The following is a 23,152-nucleotide window of genomic DNA, read 5'->3' as shown; positions in this document are numbered from 1 at the left end:
GGGGCACCCTGACAAGCAGCAAACAGTGACTTCACTCAGAGCCCAAGCTGCTAGGACAACTCCCCCCACTGGGCCCACGTGCATCCCTCGTAAGTGCCAAGGACTCCCGGAACCTAGGGCCACTGTCAGGCCTGGAGCTCGCCTCCCAAGAAGCAGGTGCCTGACGCCCCTCGTCGACACTACAATTCCAGGCACTGGAGCACCCTGATGGCAGGAAAAACAGAAGCCCCCAGTCGTCCTTCACACTGCTTTCTTCAGGACCCTCGCAGCTGATGGACAGTCCCCAGAGGCACAGCCACTATTACAACAGGGCCAGCCCTCCAGAGCCTCCCCGAAAGCCCAAGACCCCAGCTTCAATCAGCCCAGGTGGGGGAGGACCTACCAGTGGCTCCCACAGCACTCACAACCACTCCGCATGGGGCTTGAGTCATGTGGCTACATCCCACCCATAGTGCCGGGCCAGTGCCCTGCTGTCAGCTGAAGTGGAAATGAGGAGGGCTTCGCTGTTGATTCCTTCACCCCTAACCCCCTGCTAGGCCCCACTCGAAACAAGTGGGGCCCCAGTTACATCCTCCTGTGCCGACAGCTCTTCAGCTCCCACTGGTGGCTGGAGGCCATACCGGGCTAGGCTGCATGAAGCCGCACGGCCCTCTTGCTCTTTAATTATAGCAGCCGTGGGCATAGCATCTCGCAGGTCAAAGCATAGGGCATGGCAGCCGCCCAGCAGGTTACAGGCATCCAGGCCAACCCACAGGTCAGGTCTCCCACGGCCACGGGACGCCCCCACCCTGCAGCCGAGAGCCGACAACTCCCAGCTCCGCAGACAAGGCCAGGGCCGACAATCACGAGTTCAGCCACTCAGGCAGGCCAAATACCTTGTGGGCTCCCAAAGCAGCAGGTGTTGGTCTTGGCCGAACAAAGTTTTCCCACTACTTCTCCGTGCCACCCAAGAACAAGCCCCAGGATGAAAACAGTGAGGATGGGGCAGATTAGGCATAATTAATGGAGGATTGGTCGGTGGGTAGACGGAGCTCCCTAAGGGCACGCTCTGTCGGCCATCTTCCTTGGCCATGTCCCCGCTACTCCCAAATCTTCATATGTTCGTATAACATATGCTGTTACTCCTCTTGAAACCCCCAAAATAACTTTTTGAAGTCCTTTTTACATATGGTTTATCCACCTTTAATTATAGCAGCCTTTGTATTGTAATATATGATGGGATAGTTCTGAAAAAGAAGCGAACGTCCTATTACATTATGTACACCCCGAATCAGAGAGCCACCACACACTTCTAGTGTGCGAGGCAGCATTATCATGCACCGTGTACACACTGCACAGACTAGAGCTGGCCATGAATGGGGCCCATTGTCTCTGGGGAGGCAGGGAAGAGAGAGTTAGTGCTGTCTCATAAAAGCAATTTCTGGGTGCATCATTATTCAGGTAAAAAGTTCAATCTTAACGTGCTCTATATCCTTCTCCAAAGCACAGTCCTCAGTCAAACGCCTACCTCCCCTCGAAGTTTACAACTTGTAGTATTTAGCCCTCATTAAGAGTAGTTCTTTTTCCAATCCGTTTGCAAACACGTTTGCGCAGGGATTGGATATAACAAATTTCGTGGAATTTGCTTTACCATCTGTAGTTTTCTGAGGGTGAATTTCAGCAGGTCAAACTTGCCAAAAATTGTTGGGGAAATGCCTTACAAATGCTAGTACATGTGGGATTTGGTGTGGAAAGCACCAAAAGCTGCATGTTAGTCCCCATTTGGATGGGGAAAACTAATGACAGCAGATGTATTCAGATCCAATAAATACCGCTCACAGGGCCACTCATAATGAGGGCCTTTGAGTCAAGACTGCTGCGCCCTGGTGCATGTAGCGTGATACCACGGATCATCATGAACATCAGTAGCACTCTCATGGCAATGCGCGAGCATGTCATGTGTGGCACAGAATCAAGACAAAATAACTTGTTTTTATTTTCACAGCAAGATTCTATTACAGGGGGCTAGGTTTATTGTTTCCTACATGTGTGCACAACCCTTCGTTCATAAATTACACCCACAAAATAAATAAAATAACATTAAAAAGGTGAATGTTGGGAAACATACTCAGTTTTCCCTGGTGAAACAGTAGAGCAATTTGCGTTCTTGCTGCAGCGGTTGTTTGTTGCACAGACGTCTGTCAAACTGCATCCGAGGCCAGCTACAAAATTATTGTAACCTTTCTTGCATTCACAGTGAGACTGAAAAACAAAGGTATACATACATTTATGAAAATGTTTACAACTTTCAAAGATACATTTTGTGATTGTTTTGCATTAATTGTGTTCCTGTGGTATGGTACAAACATGTAAACAAGTCACAGCAAGTTGGGAATCCCTAAGAGTATCTACAAATGTTGATAAATATGGTTCAAGCATCAGGACTTTTCCGCTGAGCATCGGTCTTTGCATTTTATCACAAGAAAGGAGGTGTGAGGATGTCATGAGTGGCAGAAAATAGTAGTTCAGGTTGCAGAACTGACACTCGCCCAGTGCTATCTTTATAAAATGCGGCTGCCCACAGGGTGACCTAAGGAGGGCGGGTCTCTAGTGCCAGCGAGGCACCAGCCCACCCCCCTCTTCTCGGTGTGGGGACCCCTTGGGAAGGAGTCCCCCTACTCTGGCAGCCAGGGTGCTGCGGCGCGCAGGGCGCGTCATTTCCGGGGCTTGAGGAAAGGGGAGGCCACCCACTGGCCTTCCTCTTTTGCGCCCTGGACACGCCGTCTCCCACCCTACCGCTTACCCCCCTTTGGAAGCAGCGGGGGAGGCATAGAATGTTGTAATGTTCTTTTTCGTTGCAGGCGGAGTTACAGGGCGATCTGGAAGCAAATGGGTACCGAAGGGTACCTCTGCGCGGCACCATAGGGGGTGCCAGAGCCCAGAAGCCTCATGGGAGGTTCCTGGAAAACCGTGTCGGCGCCCCGTTAGTCCTTCGGGCGGTTGTGGGCCTGAACAAACGGGGGCTTGCCTTGCTATGCTCCGCCCTGAAAGGGGCGTGAGTAATAAGGGACCGTGATCTGGGAAGAGGATCACCGAAGGGGCAGCACAGACGGGGTTCGCCCCAGTGCTGCTTGGCTCATCAGGCGGGCAGGCGGCCCAGATGGTTGCCTGCCCTTGGATCGCCCATAAGATAACCCACCATATTACATAACGGTGTATGTAATAAACCTGCAGCAGTTTTACCCAACCGAAAATTGTGTGGTGTGTTTTATTTATGCATAGAACATGCATGCTATTGTGGTGGGGTGGGGAGTGTTGCCTCCTGCTGGTGCTATGAGTGTGGTGCGCAAAGTTTTCCTAGGAGTCCAGCACAAGGGCTGCCGAATGCCACTGCTGGTGAATAGCATGGCTGCCCAGCCTTGACTCCACCTAATGCGCCCTTCTTACTCTAATCTACTCTGTCGGTCTCATTAATACAGTCTTGCAGCTTCTTTTCATCCTTGCTTTCTCCCTTTGTCACTGTTTCCAATTTTTCTCTTTCTCCCTTTTCTGTTTTGTTCTCTCGCTGTCGGTCGAAATCGGAAGATAAAAAATATGTCCCGTCCCCAAAAATACGTGCCTTAGCCCACTAGCAGTAACCACCGGCACAAGTTAAGCACTTCACTCAACCACAATCCAATGTGCACTGTTTGTTATTAAGAAGACCTGCCTTTGCACTTTCTGTGCCTGAGGACATTGTGCTATGCTAAGCACTGTTCAGTGATCACTGGGCCTTTTCTACGCCAATTCCTCTGCAAGTGTCCTGAAACTGCTTGATGTTAAACCAGAAAGAGGAACTGTGGTTTCACTGGACACAAGTACAAGAGTTTATGTGGTTCTTGTGTAATTACGGATTCTTGACCCCACCGCACTGTAACACAGCGTATAAACTGATAATTGATAATGTGCATGTGAGACAGTCTCAGACTTGTAATGTATTATGAGCCTATTTAATAAACATATATATACAAAAAACAGGTACAAGAGATTAAACTTTATTGCTGTTCTGGTAAATTCAGTAAGGGCTACCGAGCCATCAGATCAGGTAGGAAGAGGTCTTTAAAATGAAAATGGTTTCTGCAAGTGAAGTTTCATAGTGAGGGCAGTGGTGCATACACAATCACTTCTAATCATTTAGCTCAAGGGCGAATGGGGTGCTCAGAACTCAGCCAAGAGGACCTACAAGTTTATATCAGAAGTATCAATTCACTTGGTTTCTTTTGTCTTATGACTGGTGTCAGTAACTAATTAGAAGTTAAAAACCCTGCTGTGCACATGATAAAGGCCACTGTATGTCCCAAGTTAATCTTTCTAAAAAGTGTCCTTCTCAATTTGTCATATTCATTGCCTTGTATTTCCAAAATGTGACCAAGCAGACTTGTCTGTTGTCAGCATTACTCTTTAAGGTCATTTTAGAACAGTCTAGTATGATATTGTGAACACAATGTGAAGGAATGGGGAATTAGAATTGGTCAGGGAGATGATCATACCCTAGCATGTGGCTATTTATTAAAAACCAGTTCAAAATAAGTTAACCTTTGCTTTCTTTGCTAACAATTATCATTTGTGTGCGGAGAAGCTATGGGCAAAATATGAAATGCAAAAAGTGAACTGTATTTCTTGGCTCAAGAGCCTGATTTCGTAAGCACTTTCGGAAATGGAATGGAAAATGAATTGGCAATGGTATTTTTTATTAGAGGTTGAGCAAAGTCAGCAAGGTAGAGACTGTGACGACTAAACTTGAAGATTATAATTAAAGGAATTGAGGTTGATTTGCGTCACTGGACCAGATCCCATCTGAATCCACGGAGAGAGGTGAAATTAACTTTACATATTGGTGGTTTTTACGTAGCCGATTTACATTTTACTGATATGGTGAGGAAAATGATTTGGAGTATGAAGCAAGAATGATTAATTCCTAAAATAGTGCTACACAACCCGGCATCTACAGGGTGTTTTGGACTGTTAGCTGCTGGTGTTTCGACTTTGGGAGTGCACCGAGGCCTGCTGTCCAGACCTCAGTGCCAGTGTTTTGACCCATTGCAAAAGGTATGTTTAATTGGATACACCCAATTGACAAGGATTGGCTTATTTAAAAGTCCCTCATACATAGTTCCCAAGGCACCAAAAACATGTAAGGTGTTCACTCAGGGTTCCAGCACTGTTTGTGCCACCCTGCATGTGAAGGAAACAAAATGGACCCCAGTCTGCCACTGCAGATTAAAAGGGCAGGGCGTGATAATGCTTGTTCGACTCTGCAATAACACCTAATGGCATAGCTACCTCTTTCCTTAACGATATATAAGTATCCCCTAAGAAGGGCCAATGTAGGCCTATGGAAGTATGTTAAGTACAACATATTATTTTCAATATGTCTTAGCAGTAACACTTCCAAATTGTCGTTTTGCTGTGCAATGTTTAGGAGCCCCATTGGCTAACACAGGGCACCCTACCCTGGCTAATTTCTGAATCGGACTGCCTAACAGGGTCAAATTAATTGTGACATTAAATCCAACCTGATGGCCAGGGCACATTTAAAATCACTATTAAAGTTAATCAACTTTTAGAAATGTTGCTCACTCTAGCTAGTCCAGTGGCTTCACAAAGGCACTGACACTTAGATATCTGACCACCTTCAGAGACGCGTGAATGACTCCCAGGCTCACTAACAAGGGCTGCTGCCGGGGAGGATGGTGTCACCTCCTCCCACAGGATGGCCATTTAGGGTGTAAGCCCAAAGGCAGGCTTAAAAAGTGAAGCGGCCTTTGAAGGGCTGGTTGTGACAACATCTGTGAGCAGGATTCCTTTTGTTCCTGCAGACAATTAGGAGATAGAGCCAAAGAAGGAAAACCTGTGCCCTAAACGGTTTTCCTGTGGGGGGGGGGTACTCTGGTATAGACAGGTGTCAGACATCACAGGAACTTCGTCACTAGAGAGAGGGGGACCAAATAGCCCACTGGCTAGTATTCCAGTGGTCTCCTCAGGGCACTTTCTTAGGATAAGTAGGGCACCCCTGCACTTGTGTTCACATTGGAGTAGAAGAAAGGACCAACAAATGACCGCCCTGCTGCCTTTAGTTTGCACAAAGAGAGGCTGCACCATTGAGAAGACTGCACCTGCTGCACTTTTGGGCTTTTGGGCTAGCGAGACTGAGACTGCGCCTGTGGCTTCTAACCTGGGAAAAGTGGTTTTCCCGCCTTCGCCAAGCCCAGGGACTACCAGGATCAGTCTGCTGATCTCCTGGAACCAGCTCCAGTGACACAAGAGCTGTAGATGGTTAAGTCGACAAAGTGGTAGCCACCGCCACTGCCAGTCACCAGTAACACAGACAGACAAATTTGAGCTAGCTAATAGTTGCGCCAGTGTCTGCCAGACCTGTGAGCGGAGTCATCACATCCAAGGGGCACCAGTCCCCACCAAGGATATTTGCTGAGACTGCTGTGTTGTGAGATTGTGAGCATATCCGCCTCTGGACTTTGAGTGTTGCAACACGGACATTGTGGGGCCCCAAGTGCCATGGTCAAAGTTGTATGGATCCACCCGTGGACCAAGGGATCAACTCCACTTCACCCTATTGACCACACAGCACAAGGATCATCCTTTGACCATCTTTTGCCTGCACCCCTCAGCATCAGGACCACTCCATTGACGTGAATGGCGGATGTCCTGTAAGGTTTGTAACTTGCTTCAAAAACGGTCCAAACTAACCATACTAGACTCCTAGACCTGTGCCTGGTCAGACTTGGTCGTCATCCAACCTGGGTTGGAGTCGCCCAACTAAGGGGCCGATTCGGATCCTGGAGAAACCAGGTACGAACCGTCGGACGGAGCATTTTCTCCGTCCGACTCGTACCCGGTTAAAATACATTACAAATCTGCAAGTACGATTCGTATGGAAACACCATTTCCGTACGAATCGTACAAAACACCGACCGACTCAAATATACATACAAATGTGATCCGGGGGAGCGCCGACGTGACGTCGGGACGCATTCAGGCTGCGTTTCACGAACCAGGAAGTACGATTCGTACCGACGTCACCCCGCACGGATTATATTTTCCGGCAGCCAAAAACTGCCGGGAAATCAGGACGACGCGCACAAGGAGCACCTGTACGCGACGGACAGCCATGGATCCCAACCTATGTGTCATCCCGGCCCTCAAAGCAGTCGACCTGCTCTACAGGTACCGACGCAGATGCCGCAGAAGGTCAGAACCACACCCAGGGGCAAATAGGGGGCAGGGGCACGAAACATAACCCCCACCCAAGTCACAATTCATACATACCTGACCTCCAGGACCTGGTCACTTCGAGGGGGTGGGGGCGTGTCCAGCAACGCCAGCGTCCGCCACAACGGAAGTGGGTGACGACACGAACCGGCAACACAACAATACTGGTACGTACCGTACCCACGCCTTAAGAGCGTGGGTACGGGTCGTACCACGCCCACCCCTACGTCACCCCAAAAATGGCGGTACGGCCCGTACCCACGTGCTAAAGGCCTGGGTACGGGTCGTACCAGCATTGTTGGAGTGATGTAGGGGTACGCGTGGTACGACTCGTACCCACGCTCTGAAGGCCTGGCTACATTACGGACCGCTACGGCACCCCAACATTGGTGGTCCGCACCGTTCCCAGGCCTTCAGAACGTGGGTACGATTATGTACGGAGCGTACCCCCACCCGTGTATGCACGGAGCGAACCCCCACCCGTGTATGTATGGAGCGTACCCCCACCCCACCCGTGTATGTACGGAGCGTACCCCCACCCGTGTATGTATGGAGCGTACCCCCACCCGTGTATGTATGAAGCGTACCCCCACCTGTGTATGTATGGAGCGTACCCCCACCCGTGTATGTATGAAGCGTACCCCCACCCGTGTATGTATGGAGCATACCCCCACCCCACCAGTGTATGTTCGGAGCGTACCCCCACCCGTGTATGTATGGAGCGTACCCCCACCAGTGTATGTATGAAGCGTACCCCCACCCGTGTATGTATGGAGCATACCCCACCCGTGTATGTACGAAGCGTACCCCCACCCGTGTATGTATGGAGCGTACCCCCACCCGAGTATGTACGAAGCATACCCCCACCCGTGTATATATGGAGCGAACCCCCACCCCACCAGTGTATGTTCGGAGCGTACCCCCACCCGTGTATGTATGGAGCGTACCCCCACCCGTGTATGTACGGAGCATACCCCCACCCGTGTATGTACGGAGCATACCCCCACCCGTGTATGTATGGAGCGTACATGGCCAGATATAGGAGGGGTGGGTGCAGAGTCTTCCCAGCAGTGCCCAGACACAGGAGGGGTGGGTGCCTATCACTCCCAGCAGTGCCCAGACATAGGAGGGGTGGGTGCAGAGTCCTCCCAGCAGTGCCCAGACATAGGAGGGGTGGGTGCCTATCACTCCCAGCAGTGCCCAGACACAGGAGGGGTGGGTGCAGAGTCCTCCCAGCAGTGCCCAGACATAGGAGGGGTGGGTGCCTATCACTCCCAGCAGTGCCCAGACACAGGAGGGGTGGGTGCAGAGTCCTCCCAGCAGTGCCCAGACACAGGAGGGGTGGGTGCAGAGTCCTCCCAGCAGTGCCCAGACACAGGAGGGGTGGGTGCAGAGTACCCCCAGCAGTGCCCAGACACAGGAGGGGTGGGTGCAGAGTCCTCCCAGCAGTGCCCAGACACAGGAGGGGTGGGTGCAGAGTCCTCCCAGCAGTGCCCAGACATAGGAGGGGTGGGTGCAGAGTCCTCCCAGCAGTGCCCAGACACAGGAGGGGTGGGTGCAGAGTCCTCCCAGCAGTGCCCAGACACAGGAGGGGTGGGTGCAGAGTCCTCCCAGCAGTGCCCAGACACAGGAGGGGTGGGTGCAGAGTCCTCCCAGCAGTGCCCAGACATAGGAGGGGTGGGTGCCTATCACTCCCAGCAGTGCCCAGACACAGGAGGGGTGGGTGCAGAGTCCTCCCAGCAGTGCCCAGACACAGGAGAGGTGGGTGCAGAGTCCTCCCAGCAGTGCCCAGACACAGGAGGGGTGGGTGCAGAGTCCTCCCAGCAGTGCCCAGACATAGGAGGGGTGGGTGCCTATCACTCCCAGCAGTGCCCAGACACAGGAGGGGTGGGTGCAGAGTCCTCCCAGCAGTGCCCAGACACCGGAGGGGTGGGTGCAGAGTCCTCCCAGCAGTGCCCAGACATAGGAGGGGTGGGTGCAGAGTCCTCACAGCAGTGCCCAGACACAGCAGGGGTGGGTGCAGAGTCCTCCCAGCAGTGCCCATGGAATGAAAAGGGTGAAGTACCCACAGAAAAAATGGGCACAATTGTCAGTCAGGTGCTCAAAGACCCTGCAGAACACGTAACACATGTGTGCGAGGCTGGGAGTACACACATGCATAGTGCGGAAAAGGGAACATGTCCACATCAAGTCATGTCAATATACTCCATACACAAGTACAGTGACCATCAAGGATGCCACAAATGATGCAGGTGGAGACATTGCTCAGCATGCAAGGCAAAAGCTGAAGGGGTCCGTCACACACCCAGAAAATGTAGACACAGCTCAGCACAACATTTGGAAAACACCCTGCAGGGAAGATGTCAGGGTCCACAGAGGAAGGAACACACCTTGGGACAATGTCACCATGCAGTAACAGCTTACATGAACAAAATTGTTAGCAAATACCTTGTGATGGCACACAGATACCAGGGTCCACCCCATGACCAGCACACTACTACATTTCCCAGACACCCAACACATTATCACCACCCCAAATCATGGAGCAGCACCACCAACAGCAATAGCAGAAAAGCAGTAGTGTTCAAAGGAAAAAATAAATTGCTTTATTCAGCATGATCAAAATATTTTTCTTTCAAAAGTACAATATTTTCAAGGCCCATAGGGCAGTCCATGAGTCAAATCCGGATGGCGGACACAGTGGGACGCGTGTCCCCTAGCTTGCCTGCACAGTTCAGACTACCTTGTCTTCCACGGGGGGGGGCATCATGTGGGGGGGAAGGACCAGGCACCGCAGGGACAGGAGGGGCAAGGGTAGGCGTTGTGGGTGCAGGGACGGAGGACTCCACCACAGGGGGTGCGTCAGCGCCAAAGGTGGTGGTTAGGATGGCGCTGCACATGGTTGCAAGGTCCCCCAGCGTCTCCCCTGCACCCGAAGGAACCACAGGCCCCAAGGAGGGGGGGTCAGAGGGATGGGTTGCAGCGCTACTGGGGGAGGGTGTGGACAGGGGGTGGGACTCAACTCCCCTGCCGGTGTCCTGCATCCACCGCTTGCGGGGTGGTGCCACACTGGGGCTGATGGACAGACTGGGCAGGACTGACCCTGTGTCCGACTCTTGGCCAGGAGAGCTGAGAGGAGTGGATTTGGAGGGTGTTGGTTGTGAGGAATGTGGACTCCCACTCTGGCTGCGTGTCTTCCGTTTTTCCCCCGACCCAGTGGGTGTGCCTACTTCACCCTTTGTGTGCGTGCCAGGAGGTGTGCGCTTTGCCTTCCCTGGTTGTGTGGTCCCTGTGTCTGGTGGGGTGCGTGCATGGGGACGTCTGGGTGTGCTTGGGACAGGCATGGGAGTGGGAAGTGTGGATGGTGCAGGGGTAGGGGGGGACGAAGCGCTGCAGGAGACCCACTGCCGCAGTCAGTGTCGAGTCTATGGACCTCAGCAAGTTGCGTTGGTCAGACTGCGCTGCTGAAATGCCCTCCATGTATGCCTCCATCTGGGCGAGCACTCGGGTGTGGCCATGGAGGACATTAAGCATCGCAGTCTGACCAACCTGCAACTGCCGCATCAGCTGTGTAACCAATCTCTCTGTACAGGCTCCGTACCAAGAAATTGGAAATTGGCGGTTGTTACCCCGTTATTAAAGAAACCAAACTTGGACCCAAACTGCCAAAAGAACTACCGACCTATATCCCTCTTACCATACCCGATTAAGATCATAGAGCGAGGGGTCAGCAGGTCCCTAGCCCTCTTCCTAGAAACTAATAACATCCTGGAAGAGGAGCAATTTGGTTTCAGACCAGCTCATGGAACGGAGTCAGCCTTGCTGACCGTCATGGATGACCTACGAATGAGGGCGGACAGGGGAGAATCAGCAATTCTGATTCTGCTGGACCTGTCTGCCGCATTCGACACGGTGAACCAAGACATCTTGATAAAAAGACTAAAGGACATCGGAGTCGGAGGAGTCACGCTTGATTGGTTCCGCTCCTACCTAACGGATAGATGGCAGGCAGTAGCTATCCCCCCATACCAATCAGAGTTTGTTAAAGTGCCGCATGGGGTCCCACAGGGGTCTGCTATCAGTCCCATACTCTTTAACATTTATATGCAACCCCTGATGAGGATCATTAAAAGCCATGGCATCAGCGTGACAAACTACGCAGATGACACTCAGTTAATGATCTCTCTTGATGGAGCCCATGCAAACTCCCTGGAGACCTTCCATACCTGCATGCTGGAAATGTCACTCTGGCTAAACCAGAACTCACTACAATTTAATAGTGACAAAACTGAAATACTGCACTGCGTAGTGGGAAGAATTCCCAAAACTCTACCTACAGACTTCTGGCCTCAGTCGCTAGGAGACTCGCCTGCCCCAGTAAAATCAGTCAGGAATCTCGGAGTCACTATCAACAACAGCCTGAGCCTGGAGATTAATGTCAACAAGCAGGTCGGTAGTTGCCTTGCCCTATTGCGAGGACTGCGAACACTGCTACCTCTCCTGCCCCCACAGACCAGAGCTAATATAGTCAGAAGTACCATCCTCAGCCGCCTGGATTACTGCAATGCCCTCTTGCTGGAATCCCCTGCTTTTCTCATCTCCAGACTTCAAAGTGTCCAGGCGGCTGCAGCCAAACTGGCACTTTCTCGGGAACGTAGATCTTCCACCACTCTTGCCTTGGCCGATCTCCATTAGCTGCCCATACACCAGAGGATCTGTTTCAAATCCTTATGCATTGTCTTTAGGGCAGTTCATGGGTTAGGCCCCCGACCACTCCAAAATAAATTCAATTGGTATGAGCCTACCCGGCCTCTTCGATCCTCATCTTCAAACCTGATCAGCCTTCCTAGGATTAAGAAAGCCACCTGTGGGGGAAGAGCCTTTAGTATAGCCGCAGCCCATTTATGGAACACTCTTCCTATTGACATCAGGAAAACAAATGAATTGATGGCCTTTCGCAAAAAGGTGAAAACCTGGCTCTTTCCCAAAAAAATCTACCAAAAGACCTAATTGAATAACATCTTGTCCACTTCCTCTTCTGTTCTACAGGTTTCTCAGCTATATGTACCCAGCGCCAGGATGCCCGTAGGGTTGCAGTGCGCTCTATAAATGATATAAATAAATAAATAATGTCCACAGACTCAGCATTGGCGGCAGCAGTGGAGACAGGGGCAGGGGGTGCGGTGCCTGGCAAGAAGGAGACACGTGGTGACCTAGCACGGCGGGAAGGGACACGAGCAAGTGGGAGGCCGGTGATGGGAATGGAGGGGGCGGGGAGAGATGGAGTGCTGCTTTCAGCTGTGGGAGCAGCCTCCGCCCCCTCGGAGAGCTAATCCTCGGACCCGTCAGCTTCATAGTCGGTCGTGGAACTGGACAGGTCCTCCGCCTCACTCCCCTCGGTCTCCATGCCACTCGATGTGCCAGACAAGATAGCACTGCTGGCACTGGTGCTCGCTCCCTCCTCACGGTCCGTGCCAGTGTCTCCCTCGGAGTCCCCCGACGATGCTGTGGGCAAGGTGAAGAGACAGGAAAAATCAGACACCTGTATACATATGTCATATGAGTCAACTCTACATAGGTCACAGTGCATAGCCTGAAAAGCAACATGAGTAACATCTACAATACAAGGTACATATGTAGGCCCTGCAACACACAGTTGGTTGACCCACAATGCCACTGAGAACATATGGAGAGCATGACACAATAGCAAATAACTTGATATCAAATTGGACAGAGAAGCCAGGCTCTGGGGACAATCCAGCACAGCATCTGCACCACACAGCGTTGCCAAAAAAGGGATGAGCAGGAACCATGTCTATTAACTTTTGGCACATGCTGCAAAGGTAATACTTAAAACCATGCCCAACATGACTGGGTCCCTGCACCTTGAGTGTATGTCCAGACAAACATCACACACTGGCCAGACCTAGCAAGGAGACTTCAGGTTTTGACATGTAGGCCTTGCCCGCACAAACCACCCCCTACCTGAGACAATGTGATTGAGACAGAGGAAGTACTTACACCTCTTACTCTGGGATAAAAACACATGGCCTGCAATAAATCCCGATTGTACACAAAATACCCCTGGTGCGCCTGTACACATATATGATTTACAAACAACCATCATCCGATAGTTGTACCAAGACACACAGGCACTGGCCCCCGTGAGTATGCACAAGCCAAATTAGGTCACCCTGTACAGTGGACACATGTAGCACAGTTTACGTAAATACAAATGAGGCCAGGGTACAATGCCACAGAGCACAACCTATGCTGAAGACACAGAGAATGTCCACATTGTTGGATGACACACATGATACCTAGGAAAAGGTGCCCCAGGGGACTGTAGTGGTCACACTACTCCATGGTCCTGAATGGATATGACTGGAACACAAGCCACCATCCCTGCACTATGCATATCTCACACTCATGCACATCATGTCAGAGGGCACAAAATTGGAGATGCATGCTGTAAGGCAGTACACTTTTAAGACACACTCCTATGTCGGGACTCTGCATCAGTGCCAACTGACATGGACCCCACAATTACTGAACTGGACAGGGCACAGGCAAGGTCCCAAAACCTGTTACACACCACCCCCACACATGATGCTGCAAGCATTGGGCAGTTTGATAAACTGGCAGCCTAGATAACCTTACGCAAGAGTGACTACACACAGACCAGGGAACACATGGCAAGGAGGGGAAGGGAGGAAGAACAGCACCGCTTTACTTTGGGGAACAGGATCTGCACTGCACATTTAAACCCTGGCAGTGTATCCATGCAACTACGCACTTCCAAAAGCTGGTGACACACAACAAACACATATGTACCTACCCCCTTCCTGCTGCTGCTTCTCCCGTAAGCGCCTGTCCATGTCAGGGAAGACCACCGCCAGCACACGCTTCTGGATGTGGGTCAGACGGCGGCGCCCACGGTTTTTATGGCTCACAGGTGAGTCCCCCAGCAGGACCTGTGCAATCCTCCTCGTCCAGCACCGGACATCCTGTCAGCGTTTCCTAACCTGGGCTAGGCGCCGCTTCCGACCATCCGTTCTCCTCACGGCACTGACGGCTTGCTTCCAGATCTCCCCCTTGGCACAGACGCCTACCTGTGAGGAAGCAAAAGTGACAATACTTTAATCCACCTTATCAATGTCTTAGAGACACACATGTTACAAATTATGCATGTTTGAACAGGCCATAGTATGCAGCCAACTCATTGCACCTTTGTCATAGTGACATTATCCTCCTGGGAAAGGGCAAATGCACTAGGTGGCATTGAAAGTACACAGGTGGCATGAGGGGTGCGACACAATCAATTATGCAGGCTCACACTGTGCATCACAAGCTACACCAGGAATCTGTACAGTACCTCTAACCTGTCACATGCCCCAGCCCACTTACGCAACCTCAGCAGAGTACACAGACACACACAGGCACTGAACAATCACCTGCCATTGGCAACTGCGGCTACAAACCTCACTCTACACATGTGCCACTAGACTGGGGGTGTCACAGGTGTGGGGCTGTCTCAGCACGGCAGACACACAGCACTGCTCCCTGCTCACATCAGATGGGTAGGGTATATGCATCCCTCATGCAGCTGTGGTGCAACACTCCACATATGCACTCACCAACATGACAGGGGACTTACACACACACACCAATGTCTAGGGGACGACCACATCATTTGGACACTCTCACCACAGGTACACTACAGTCACACACATCTGTGGGTACAGTCACCTGTCACACTGGGGGGACCACAGAATCACATTAGGACTGTAGAAACAACATTCCCAGAAGGATTAGCCAGGCTGAATGTGGCATGCACCATGCAGTGATCGTCACAGTAAGCGCTATGTAAGTGAGGAGTGCACACAGGAAATACAGCATGCTCTGCATGGGAGACATGAGGCCTTACCCCCCCTGGGACCCACTATAAACAACATTGCATGTCTGTCACACAAGGACACAATGCCAGAAGTCACAGTCACTAAAAAGGGGCACAGTCTAAGCTAGTGGACTCTGCACTCACCTGCTCCCCTGGTCGACCATACAGCATGGTGTACTGTGGGAGGATGACATCCAGCAACGCCTCATTCTCCTCTTGGGTGAAAGGCTGGGCCCTCTCCTCAGACCTGGACATGGTGCCAGAGGAATCACGAGCAGCAGCAGTGTTGTGGAATGAAAGGATGTGCAGGCAAGTGCTCTCTCATGGGACCTGGCTGCCTTATATCTGCCTTGCTGGCCTGTTTCATTTACAGGAGTACAGAGTGATTGGTCAGTCACATTTGCATCCTACGTGTCCTCCAATCCCTTTAAACCTACCCCAACGAGTGGCTTTGCATGGTTTGAAAATTGAGCATGATGTCAAGTCAACAACCACTTTGCAACAAAGTATATTGTCTCCAACCGACTTTTGCTGGCCACCTGATGCAAAAACTTCTAACTTTAAACTCGGTCTCCATGACAACCAGCATGCATTTAGGGCTTTATACTTGTCCCTCATGTGTCCCCTATTTAATTTTGATATTCACACACAGGTACGGTGCGTTCCAGGGCCCTAGGGCACCCCAAATGCAGTGAAATGGGCCGTACATGCATGTGTTTGGTCCCTATCACTATGGGAGTGCTCGCGTATGCGTACCCATAGTGATACGGACCGTACACGCGTGTGTACGGTCCCTATCACTATGAGAGCGCTCGCGTATGCGTACCCATAGTGATACGGACCGTACACGCGTGTGTACGGTCCCTATCACTATGGGAACGCTCGCGTGTGCGTACCCATAGTGATACGGACCGTACACACGTGTGTACGGTCCCTATCACTATGGGAGTGCTCGCGTGTGCGTACGCATAGTGATACGGACCGTACACACGCGTGTACGGTCCCTATCACTATGGGTACACATACGCAAGCACTCCCATAGTGATAGGGACCGTACACACGCGTGTACGGTCTGTATCACTATGGGTACGCATACGCGAGCACTCCCATAGTGATAGGGAACGTACACACGCCCTCAGAGCGTATGTACGGTGCCTTTCACACGTGACAGTGGTGACAGCCGGCACACAGAAAGAAATTGAGCTGTCATACTTGTCCAAGGCTGGACATCAAGGCATTGTCTGTGCAGTACTACATGTGTGGGGCACAGGTGTGTCAGGCTGTGATGTGGCACATAACTTAAGTTGTGAAGCCAATAGATGTGTGATGAGATGTGTACACATGTCATGTGTGATGGTGCTCTATGTGCCAGACATCCCCTTCACTCCTTTGACATGTGTGCATGTAGTACAGACTAGTTGAGAAATGCGTCACTGGCATGGCACAGTCACCAACACCCGCAACTGTCCACTGATGCCAGGTACAGGGGTTTTTACACCTGACATGTGACTACCCACGTTGCACGATGTGACTATGTCATGTGTGTGTCGTGTGTTCCCATAAGCTTGCTGTTGGTGTTCCCTCAAATGCATCTGCAGTTGCTGCAACCAACATGTGTCTGTGTGTAGATGGGCATGGCACACTGTTACGCACACCAGGCCACATGTGGAATCCGACGTAAGGTGTGTATGTATGCATGGAACACAGAGTTGCGAAACAAGGACATATCTGCATACTCTCAATGTATGGGTGATCAGTCTTGACATGTACACCTTCATGGCAAGGTGTGTGGTCTGTCCTTATTCTATGTCATGTGACCTGTGCCTCTAGTGTTCCGCTACCTGTCTCTGCGATCAACATCCTTCTTCTGCACATATGTGGATGTCTGTCACTCCTGTAATGCGTCTGGCTGTTCACTTACACTGGCCCACAGCTAATCTCATGGCATGGAATGTGGAGGTTCACAATCCACGTTTGTAGCTGGTTCTTAGTAGGAGTGTCACCTGCCTGGCATACGTGTCCAGGGCATATTGCACAGACCTGACTCTGTATGTAGCATATGTGTATTGACAGATGAACATGTGCTCAGTACATAGAAATTGTTGTTGTAGTGAACTCACTCTTCGTTGTCCCTTCCCAATTACTGCAGGGCTCCGCCTCTCCCCCGACCAATTCCGGACTTGGCTGACATGCGGGAAAATGACTGTATACGCCGCTACCGCTTCCCCCGACGGTTGATTGAGGACTTGACGGCAAGGCTGGCACCACACCTGCAACCGCTACACAGGTATCCTACGGCACTGACACCCAAGATGAAGGTAATGGCAGCCCTACATTTCTTTGCCACGGGTAGCTTTCAATATACCATTGCTCATGTGGGTGGGATGTCCCAAACTATGTTTAGCAGTGTTCTGCATGATTTTTTAGAGGCCATGTTGCTTCACCTGGATGACTTCATTAAGTTCCCAACTCCTGAGCAGTTGACAGGTGTCAAGCGTGAGTTCTATGCCCTGGGAGGGATGCCCCATGTCATTGGGTCCATAGATGGGAAACATGTGGCTTTGGTACCACCACAGGCACAGGAGGTAGCGTACAGGAATCGCAAGCATTACCACTCCATCAATGCCCTTGTGGTGTGTCTTGCCAACATGGTGATTTCACATGTCTGTGCTCGTTTTCCAGGATCAGCACACAATGCCTACATCATGAGGCGTAGCAGGGTGCCTGAAATGATGCTGCAGCTGCGCAACGAACGAGCATGTATTGTTGGTGGGTACACTCTGTCAGTCCTGTAATTTTGCGTTAATTTCCTGTCTGACTGCTTCTCCTGACCCACTTTTGTCCATGTTGTTTCCATGTAGGGGACGCTGGCTATCCCAACATGCCATGGCTGATCACGCCTCTCTGCAACCCCAGCACGGCGGCCCAGCACCGCTACAACAACGCCCATGGGCGGACCAGGCGAGTGATAGAGAGGACATTTGGCCTCCCGAAGAGCAGATTTTGTTGCCTCCACAAAACCGGCGGTGAAGGTCTGCAACATCTTCATCGTCTGCTGCATGCTGCACAACATGGCAGTTGAGAAAGCTGTGCCACTCATCCTGGATCCGGATGATCAGGACCATCCACCCGTGGAGGATGAAGGGCTTGGTGATGAGGCTAGTGATGTTGAGGAGGTGGCGGAGGCGGACATCCGGAGTCAGCTCATACGCGACTTCTTTGCTTAGTGGTGAGTTCCAGTGTCTGGATGTGCACGCATTTGGCCTTGTGTGGCATGTGTTGCAATGTGTGTGTCCATCTGCATGTATGCCAAGTGAGTCAGAGGTGTGTTTGGATGTGTCACTCGAGTGATGGTGCAATAGATTAATTGTTTTTCCAGAGTCATCATTGTCACCTAGCATGTTGTCATCCTTAAACGTGTTGAGTACATGAGCATGCAAGCGGATGTGCTTCTTTTCGCTGACTTCGTGTGTCTCTCATCCCCAGGTACTTACGCATGCTGTCTGCTGGTGGCATTGTTGTGGTCCTGCTATTCCTCATGAACACAGCAACGTGTGCTGACTCAGCGTTACATGCACGGACAAGTTTGGAAATCTCCTTAGGGTAAGGGATGCATCTCGGGTTGTTGGGTGTGGTATTTGTTTAGAACGTCTGTGCACTGCTCCTGTTCATGTTTGGTTACTTTGCATACATGTAGCATCACCATGGGGCACATCACATGGAGCTGGATTCACCTGATTTGATGGTCAGTCTTGGTGACAGTCATCTGTAATGGGATAGTGGATTGTGATGAAGGCATCAATGTGTGTAACACTGCCCTCGGAAACATGCGGGTTGCACGGGGTTGACATGGTGTGTGGCTTCCCCATTAGGGGCTCAATGGTGTATGGCAGGCTCTCTGTGAGCAGCAGGGGCTGTATAGCTGTAACCCGTCACTTGCGTGCCAGTTCAATGGATTTCCAGCATCTGTGGTGCAAAGGGGGGTGCCAGTGGCAGTCCCACATGTTCATCCGCGTGACCTGTGTATCTGTTCATATAGATGCATTTGCATTCCGACACACATGACTAATAAAGGTGTACCTCTGCCTCCAAGGTGCCTCATCTCTGTCAATGCTGGTCTGTTGCCACTGTGCATGCGGCATGTCTGGCATAGTTATCAGAGATAGTGCCTATGAGTCTATGTATAGAGTAGCAAGATGCAAGCTGTTTGTCAGGGCTTTAAATCTGTATTGTGCATGATGTCCTTGGCTTTGTAGTTATTGTGGCATGTCAGTCACCACGACGGCCACTGTGCTGCATGTGCTTCCATTGTGTGTGTGTGTGCCATGTTGAACCAGACATTCCTTCCTTGACATACACCTTTTGCATAGTTCCTTCCTGACATCCTTGTCTTTGTGTGCAACTTGTGGCATTGTTTTCTTGACATGGCGCATGCTGCTGCAGGCCCTGCAGCAAGGGCACACAGTGTCCACGCACACGAGCTGGTGTTCATCATAGATTGCTTGCTCACATGTGCTATGCTGATCACCAGCATCTGTACCTCAGGCTGCAGCACACTCTGCATTCTGCACAGGATCCCCAGTTCCATCCACCTCAAGGCAAGAGAGACCATCCCCCAGGTGAACTACAACATCCGTGTCTAATCCTTCCCTGCACTCTACGGACATGTGCGTCACAACTCCCATGATACTTGTCCACATACAGGGTGCAACTGCACGGCTCTGCTTCTACATCCGGTGACCATGCCACATCAATGTCCAACAGAGATAGGGGAATGGATCACTGGCAGCTGCAGGATGACCTTCTCAATCCACGCCCACACTCAGGATGCAGCCCACAACCCCAACACAACCTTGTGACACTGTGATCCAAGACCCCATTGTGCCATCCCCATGCATCCAATGTTGTCCAGGCCACCATTCTCCACATCCACCTGACTCAAGCATGCAGGACATGGTTCTGCCACCTGTCTACACATACCTGGGAGTAGCACCCCAGGACACTCCACATTATCCCTGACCTCTGCGCATGACTGTTGCTCTACTAAATAGGTCTGTCGGCACAGTTGTGCGGGCACCCCCTCAGCTGGTTGGGCCCATCACGGGTGAGTATGGTGCTCCATGTCTGCATTGTGACCCATGGGTGTCCTGTGGCAGACTCAGACCCCAGGGTATGGATGGTTGTAGTCATTTAAAAACTCAGGCATGGTTTGACTTTACAACACACACATGTAATGGAATAATGCTAAATGAAGGCATCATCTCTTGATTGTGATGAATTTTATTTGTGGTGGGGTAAGTGTTGGGGGGGATGACAAGAGGTGCTTTCCGGGTGTGTAGAATCCAGTGGGCCAGGTGCCAGGCCAGGTGACCTGGGAGATGGTGATGTTCCGCTGACTCTCACGGTCTTTTGCGTGGACGACCCACCTTCCTGCGGGGACCCTCAGAAGCAGGCCGTGATGATGCTTGTGATGCTCCACGGATGAATCCTCCTCCTCCTGATCCCTCCCTGTGGCTGGTGATGTTCTTCGCCTGGTGGCACAGGGAGGGTTGCCCATGTTGTCGGCAATCCGACGGAGTGAACGGTTCATTTCCGTGTGCACCGTCAAGAGCTCAGCCAGTCTGTCCTCCATCCGTCCTTGGTGTCGCTGTTGACTGGCATGTTGATCGGCCTGCAGGGTCTTGATCTCCTCGAGGGTCCCCTTCATCTCGTTGAGGGTGGACACAACGTGGCTGATGCCCCTGGTGTCACGCCGGTATGTGTCCAGGATGTTGCTGACGTGGGAATATACCGGTTCCTGAGCCAACTGGTCAGGTTCGCGCCTTCGCCGTCCTCCACTCCCACCACCCCTGCCCACTTGCGCCTGGCCTGCCGTTGTGGGCACATCGGGTCTCCGGGACCCCTGAGGGATGGCATTTGCGGTGTTGCCTGCCTCCTCCTGGGTGCCCAGAGAACCTTGTCCCTCCTGGTCAGACTGGCTGCGTTGTGTTGTGCGGGCAGGGCTCCTGCGTGTCTCCTGGGATGTGGCAGGAATGGGGGTGGTGGTTGGCCCAGTTGTACCTGACGCAGGTGCTGCAGGTGGTTGGACACCAGAGGGGCCAGGTTGGTCGGGGTCATCCACGGAGTGGTGAGAGTCGTCGCTGCCGGTGGGATCCTCTTCCCGCAGAGCCTGGTCCTGTGAGTCTTCCCCCCCAGTGTTGGGGGGAGATCGACGATGTTGACCTGTGTGTGAGAGAGACAATGTTAATTGTGTTACATGCGACATCCATGTTTCATTCATATTACAGTTGCCACTGTTCCTCGGGGTAGTTGGATATGTCTAGCATTCCTCTCACAGTGCATTTGTGCATGGGTATGTCCCTTGGCCACAGCTTTCGAGACTTTACCTATGTGTGACACACTCTTAGTTGATGCATCATTTTTGACTGCAGTCAGCAGTGTAGTGAGCGGGCGTAGCACGCCATGCAGATCCGCCTTACGTGTTGCACTGTACATGGCCAAATGGTGTTGTTCCACACACTTAGAGAATGCAGGTGGGTAACTTATGCATTTGTGACTGTGTTCTAACACACACAGTGAGTGGGTATACTGGGTGTAAGGTTAGGTTTGTGCCTGCAGCACGGATCTACTCGTGCACAGATTGACACATGGCCCAGTGTTTTGCGAAGGAAAAAGGGGGGGGATTCAGCCACTGGCTAACCTTGTCTACATGCACACAGTCCACCTGCTGACGAGCGGACATGCCCACACCACCCAAGGGTGATTTGGTCTCCCTGTGTCTCCCTTTCTCCCTCCCTGTGTCAGCCTCCTCCCTCTGTCCGTCTCCCTGTGTCTCCCTTTCTCCCTCCCTGTGTCAGCCTCCTCCCTCTGTCCGTCTCCCTGTGTCTCCCTTTCTCCCTCCCTATGTCAGCCTCCTCCCTCTGTCCGTCTCCCTGTATCCCCCTCTGTCTCCCTCCCTCTCTCTTCCCCTCTCCCTCCGTCTGTCTGTCACCCTCTGTCACCTCAGCCCAGCTTCCTGGGCACACACAGTTTGCAGGTCTTTGAAGGGCCATTGGCTTGTTCATGTGGGTTTGTTTGTAATCTCCTGGCACCCAATGGGTGGAGTGTCTGAGTCTGCGCTGCTGCTGTGGTGGTGTGTGCTGACACTCTTTCACAGTGTTGCCTCTTCATTAGCTGCTGTTATGTGCAAATTGTGCCTTCACACCCATGTCATCCAGCAACGCGGCCGCCATTTGCAGGCAAGTCATTACTGTGTGGGGACACACTGTTTGTCTGGCTGTGACCTAGGCCATATGGGCTGAGGGCATTGTTGTGTGCTTCTCAGTTGCTCAATGTTTAATTTGAGGCCCACCCTCCCGGCATCAGGGATATCCTGTCTTGTGTTGGTGTTTTGTGTGGCCTGTGACTTGGCATGGCCTTGCTTGGTGCATGGGGCATGGAGGCGCTAGTGGCATGTGCGTGTTTTTGGAGTGTGGTTGAGTCCGGTGATGGCTTGGGGGTGGTTGGGTGCATTCTTGGGATTTGGGTTGTGAATGGCGTTCCCCCCATGTGAGGTGAGTTGTTTGTGTACTCACCAGGCTCTCGGACTCCTTCTACTCCGTGTACTCCCACCGGCGGCAGCGTGGCCATCACCTTCTCCTCCCAGGGAGGGTAGTGTACCGGTCTGCGGGGCGGCCCTCCTCCAGTGATGATGGCCTGGTTGTGGTCGTCGGTCATTTTGCGGCGGACCGTCCTCCGCAGATTGTACCACCTGGCTTGGCATTCATGCCTGGTCCTTCTGGTGGCCCCAACAGCATTCACAGCATCAACAATCCTCTGCCACATGGCAGATTTTTCGGATATGCTGGTCTGTCTGACCAATGTTCCAAAGAGCTGGAGCTCGACTCTGAGGATTTCGTCGACAAGGATCTCCAACTCTTGCGTAGTTGAACTTTGGATTCTTGTTAGTGGGCATGGTGTGGGGTGTGGGTGTGGATGGTTGTGGGTGTGTGATTGTGGTTGTGAAGG

At 51.8% G+C, this 23,152-nt stretch overlaps 1 protein-coding gene across 1 annotated transcript in view; it reads right to left on the bottom strand.

Annotated features, from left to right (window-relative positions):
- LOC146855445 (stabilin-2-like) overlaps positions 1–23,152 on the bottom strand; it is a 1,201,024-nt gene that overhangs the window by 1,015,792 nt on the left and 162,080 nt on the right. The window contains 1 exon segment of the mRNA XM_085653243.1: positions 2,108–2,241. Within this exon segment, the coding sequence (XP_085509369.1) occupies positions 2,108–2,241 (134 nt within the window).

This window comes from Triturus cristatus, chromosome 4_1, assembly GCF_964204655.1.
Source record: "Triturus cristatus chromosome 4_1, aTriCri1.1, whole genome shotgun sequence".
NCBI classification, from domain to species: Eukaryota; Metazoa; Chordata; class Amphibia; order Caudata; family Salamandridae; genus Triturus; species Triturus cristatus.
The sequence above is the reverse complement of the archived record's forward strand: the minus strand, read 5'-3'. Positions and strand labels throughout refer to the sequence as shown.